Below are 5,633 nucleotides of genomic sequence, written 5' to 3' on the forward strand. Positions count from 1 at the left end.
CATTCCCATTAATTACAGGGTTTCCATTTTATACGATTGGACGTTTTGCCAACGATGTCTGCACCGGCGCCAATCAATTGTCCGGCACATGTGTGGTACGAGGCGAATGTAGTGATAATGGTGGTGTGGCAGCTGGTACCTGTACTACGGTTACGACTCAAGCCGTGTGTTGCATATGTAAGTACATAGCTTAATTGTATGCTAAAAAACATTTACAACATATGTATTTTCTATTCCTCTTATTAAATATATTATAGACCAACTGGGCTGTGGCTCCAGCACAAGTTACAACAATACCTATTTTTACAACTCGGGTTACCCCGGCACATATGGCGGTGGCGGTCGGTAAGCTACAAAGCCAATTAACTCCTACATAGCAGTACTCACTCCCACTCTTTTAACAGCTGCTCAATTGTTGTCTCACCATGTGATGCGAATATCTGCCAGCTTCGCATCGATTTCCTATCGTTGACTATAGCACCACCGAGTGGCGATGGTTTCTGTCTGACGGATACCCTAACTATAACGGGTGGCGCTTCACGTGTACCCACTATTTGTGGTGAGAATAGCGGACAACATGTTTATGTCGATTTCAATGGTGAATCACCGATTACCATCTCTGTGGCCACATCCGATAGCTACACCTTTAATCGCCAATGGCAACTACAAATTGCACAAATCGCATGCGCTTCTGCCACACAAGCACCTTCGGGTTGCCTGCAATACTACATGGATACAAGTGGCACAGTATCAAGCTTCAATTATGACTCCGCCGCTAATTCGCTGACAAATTCAATTGGTGTGCCAGGCACACGACAAATAGCCAATCAACAATATGGTATTTGCGTACGCATGGGCGCAGGTATGTGCTCAATAACTTGGAGTCAAGTGAGTTCAGATGCATACTCCTTCACGATGACTAATGATGTAGCTGTTGTCGATCCATCATTGCTTGGCACTGCGACTGTACAAAGTCAGGATTGCACAACTGATTTTATTATTATACCGAATCCTACCCAAGATAATGTCGCATTGGCTAGCGATCGTTTCTGTGGACTGGGATTAGTGGATACAACAAGTGCAACGAAACCATTTGTGCTTTATACTGTGACGAACGCAAATGAGGATTTGGATATGTCGAATCGCGGGTTTTTTCTATCCTATTCACAGAACGCTTGTCCTGTAGTCTAGCATACAATTTAAATTTAAATGAATGGCATAATGATAAATTATATTATTTAATAATATGTACATACACATATGAAAATAGAGGCGGAATTTTGAACAACGCTTGCCTGCTTGCCCTCTAATATCATTCGATTCAATATTTCCTAGATACCTATATGTGCGAATATGTTAACGTTTGTATATATTAAGGTAAAAACAACAAATTTAACTTAACAAAACGTTATGCGTTTCTAATTTTCACAATACACATTCAACCGCCCAAATTTTTTATATTTTTTATTTCCAGTTCCAGTTGTTGAATCTGCATTAAAGAAAGATTTTTATTTCATATTTCCTTCATTGGAATTTAAAGAAACGTACCTTTTGATTATGTCGTTTCTGCACCTGTTCACTCGCTGAACGCTGGAAGCCTTCATCATTGATTCTCATGCGATAGCGTTCAAGTTCGGTTTGAAGCCGTGCCAGTTTCTTGTGGTTCAAATCACTAATGGGTGATTGTTCTTGACGTGTTTTCTCATAAATAGCATTCACTTGCAGCCCTAAAGACATTGAAAATACACATTAGAAAGAACATTTCATTAAATTCATAAATTATCTACCGAAGGAGCAGTAATGTCCGGCAGTGGAAAAAAATTGAAAATGCTGCCTGCGCTCTTTCAATTCAGCCGGAGTTAGAAATTCCACAACTACTTGTTTCGTCAATGTTAGCGCTCTCATTTCCTTCAAATGTAACTGCAAGTCTGCAGCACTTTTTTTGTCGGGAGCAAATATGTGAGCACATGGTTCGTGTTTTCTTGATATTTTGTTTTGGCTTTTCAGCTGCCTTATGGCTTGGCAAATAGCCAATATCACATCTATCTCCGCCTCTATGTCGGCGTCAAAATATCTACTTATTTGCAGATGTATGCCACGTGGCAAGTATTGCAGCAGCTCTTCGGCAATGAAAGGCGTAAACACGGACATCGACTGGAGACCCCAACTAAGACATGTCGCGAGCGTTGCACAATTGATGTAACCATTGGCCGTTCCTTTACTGATAGCCGGTTTTGTGGTTTCCTGCGTTGGAAAATATTGCGTTAATAATTGAAAATTATTTTTAAAATTCAATTAACGATTCTTACCAGATAAACATCACACAAGCTATTATAAAAGAATTGCTTTATCGCGGACGTTGCCATATGAAGGTCATATTGGTCAATGCTTTGAGCAACCGTTGTTAAAGTGTCCGACAATCGACTGAGTATCCAACGATCCCACTTGCCTAGCGTACAATTTTCCAAAGTCTCAATTTCGGACAGTGATAAATTCAACTTTTCGGCAGCTCCAAGTGTGTAGCGTGTTGCTTGCCAAATTTTGTTAAGGAACAGTTTATTCGTATAGCACTCGGCTACGTCAAAATTAATAAAATGATTTTTTATGTTATGACTGCAGAGTGTAAAACGAAGCGCGTCTGTGCCACATTGTTGTATGCCTTTAGGAAACATCTTTTGCAAGCCTTTAAGTGATTTATTCAATTCCTCTGCGCTAAGTAAGCCAGCGTCATGCGATCCTTGCAGATCTGCTTCCAAAGACTAAAATAGAAATAATGAAATTTTTCTAAATATAGAACCTATAACCAAATTTGTTAAAATTACCTCCAGACTTGCACCTTGTATTACTTNTGCGTCTGTGCCACATTGTTGTATGCCTTTAGGAAACATTTTTTGCAAGCCTTTAAGTGATTTATTCAATTCCTCTGTGCTAAGTAAGCCAGCGTCATGCGATCCTTGCAGATCTGCTTCCAAAGACTAAAATAGAAATAATGAAATTTTTCTAAATATATACTATATTTATAACCAAATTTGTTAAAATTACCTCCAGACTTGCACCTTGTATTACTTGTTGTGGGGTAACCACATTGCCAAGACTTTTCGACATTTTTCGGCCATGCGCATCACATACAATGCCATTTAGAACCACTTTTTTAAAGGGCGCCTGCCCTGTTAATTTTACGCCGAGCATTACCATTCGAGCCACCCAGAAAAATAGGATGTCATGTCCTGTCGCCATTAAATCCAAGGGATAACGCATCTTGTACTCAGATGATGGCCAATTAAAGACGGAGAAGGGCAGCAACGATGATGAAAACCATGTGTCCAACACATCCGGATCTCGTTCAACGCTGCTAACTTCTGCATTGAGTACTGTCTTCGCTCTCTTTCTTGCTTCATCTTCATTAAGCGCTGCTACCCAACAAGTGTTGCCATCAACATCCGTAGCCAAGTAAGCAGGAATTTGGTGTCCCCACCATAACTGGCGTGAAATGCACCAATCACGACAAGCTCCAAGCCATCGGAACCAATCAATTTCATAGTTTTCTGGTTGAATCTTTAGCCGGCCACTTCGTACTTCTGACATTGCTGCATCCGCCAATGGTTTGCAGTGTAGAAACCATTGTGGACGCAGCATATATTCGACTACATCTTTTGTGCGTGAACAAATTGGCAATACCATTGAATGCGGCTTAACAACATCGAGTAATTGGAGATTTGAGAGTGCATCCAAAATCTGCTGACGTGCATCGAATCTCAGCAATCCCTTGAATTCTTCAAATCTATCTGTGATTTTGCCTTGCTCTGTAAAAACTTGTATAGGTTCCAACAGATGAACTTGTGCTACTTCGTAATCAGCACGGTCATGGGCGGGCGTGAGTTTCACAGCACCAGTGCCAAAGTCTTGGTCAACATTTACATCGAAAATCAAAGGAATGGGCTCCTTGCGAAAAGGGTGATTAAGGAATACTTGTTCTCGGTTACGATACTTTTCATACCTCGGATCCTGAGGATGTACTGCCACAGCTACATCGCCCAGCAAGGTTTCAGGACGTGTTGTAGATACTACTATTTCTTCATCTGAATCGCATAAATGATATTTAATATCATAAATACGACCAAACTCGATACTCTTTTCATGACCTGGCACAGCTAATGCAGTGGGTCCCTTTAATTCCAATAAGTCCACTTCGATGTCGGAGATAGCCGATTCTAAGGCACATGACCAATTGACCAATGATTTTTGACGTTGAATCAGACCTTCTTCGAAGAGCCGTATAAACGCCATATCGACTGCGCGCGATTGTCGCTGAAAACAAATTTTGTGCGTATTATATAACAAAAATCGTTTAGGGTATATCCATCTTACCTCATCCATAGTAAAATATTCGCTATCCCAATCGAGCGTGCATCCCAGCTTTCGTAGGTCATCAATAATTCCATCACCTTTTTTTCGCTTCCACTTCCAAACTTCCAGCAGAAATGGAATGCGCCCAAGTTGATGCCGTGTTATCCCACGTTCCTTCAGCAAACTTTTCTCCACAATCACTTGCGTTGCTATACCTGCGTGATCTGTGCCCGGTATCCATTCAACTTCATAACCCATTTGACGGTGCTGTCTGCATATAACGTCTTGCAAAGTGGCATTTAGCGCATGGCCTAAATGCAGGATTCCTGTTACATTTGGTGGCGGTAGCAGCATGCGGTATGATCCGTGTTTACCACCACAAGCTTCCCGTGCCTTTCTATGTACATATTTATCCTTTTCCACAGCGCGCGGATCATAGCCCGGCGCTAAAGTTGGAACCGCTAAAACAAAACGCTTCTTTCAAAACTTAATTTATTAATGAGAATTTCGACGGCACTACCTGCGATTGAATGCTTCTGGCGAAGCGAAAACTTGTGTTTATATCGGCAGCTTAATAAATGCAATCCTTTGCTTGTAACACGTGAAATTTTAAGATTTGATTGCATTTTCCATTCTCAAATGAAGATTAGGAAAAAAAAACATATAAAACACAAACAAATGTCGAAAATCAGCTGATTTACAGGGTGCATAATAGCAATTACGTAACCGTTACGGAACAATGGGCACGCGGTGAAACACCTGTGCAGTTACTTTAGTCTTGGGCAAAAATTTTTAGTTAGAAAGGCATTTAAAACGAAATAAGAATGTATTATATTTCTTGTAAACCTTTATTTTGTGCCGAATGTAAAATCGAGGTCATACAAATGTGGGCTTTAGATTTGACTTATCATTTTGAAAAATTAAAATAGTTGTGCATGTAACAGCATGCAAATTATCCAAACAGTTTTTGGGGAATGATGTGAAGTGATAGTCATTGACCACATTTGAATCTGATACTACGTTTATGCAGCAGAATTCACTCTTTCTTCTGGTAAACCAAATTCTTTGTTCATGGTAAACCATATTGGCCTACGCATAAACGTAGTATGGGGGGTCCCGGTTACGTGACTCCAATGCCGTGGGAGCTTCATTACAGTTACGTAGACCCGACTGCCGTGAGGAAAGATATCTACGCAAACTCAATAAGAGATTCCGAATCGCACCAAACGTACATATAATTCAACTGTTATGTTAGGTTCGTAGCTAATTGGAGTCAGAGATAGCAG

At 40.6% G+C, this 5,633-nt stretch overlaps 2 protein-coding genes across 3 annotated transcripts; one reads left to right on the forward strand and one right to left on the reverse strand.

The window, feature by feature from the left end:
• Positions 1-6: 6 nt before the first annotated feature.
• Positions 7-1,209, forward strand: LOC108378268 (uncharacterized; the record flags this gene model as incomplete). The annotated part of the gene is made up of 3 exons (XM_017634557.1): positions 7-177; positions 258-345; positions 405-1,209. Coding segments are annotated over 3 exons (1,046 nt in total), but the record flags the coding sequence as incomplete, so codon positions are not given.
• A 5-nt stretch (positions 1,210-1,214) lies between these two features.
• ValRS-m (Valyl-tRNA synthetase, mitochondrial) lies at positions 1,215-5,120 on the reverse strand. Of its 2 annotated transcripts, XM_017634554.1 has the most exons (8): positions 4,868-5,119; positions 4,369-4,808; positions 3,043-4,308; positions 2,850-2,975; positions 2,310-2,633; positions 1,788-2,244; positions 1,549-1,727; positions 1,215-1,489 (listed from the first exon to the last, which is right to left on the reverse strand). In XM_017634554.1, exons 1-8 carry the CDS (start codon positions 4,971-4,973, stop codon positions 1,439-1,441), a joined length of 2,949 nt encoding a protein of 982 aa, XP_017490043.1. In that variant the 5' UTR covers positions 4,974-5,119; the 3' UTR covers positions 1,215-1,438. The 2 variants fall into 2 exon arrangements, with proteins under 2 accessions (XP_017490043.1, XP_017490045.1); XM_017634556.1 differs by lacking the exon at positions 2,850-2,975 and having other exon boundaries at positions 2,310-2,759; positions 4,868-5,120.
• Between the last annotated feature and the right edge of the window lie 513 nt (positions 5,121-5,633).

This window comes from Rhagoletis zephyria, unplaced genomic scaffold (assembly GCF_001687245.7).
Source record: "Rhagoletis zephyria isolate East Lansing unplaced genomic scaffold, Rhagoletis_zephyria_1.1 Rzeph_scaffold_13705, whole genome shotgun sequence".
NCBI lineage: Eukaryota > Metazoa > Arthropoda > Insecta > Diptera > Tephritidae > Rhagoletis > Rhagoletis zephyria.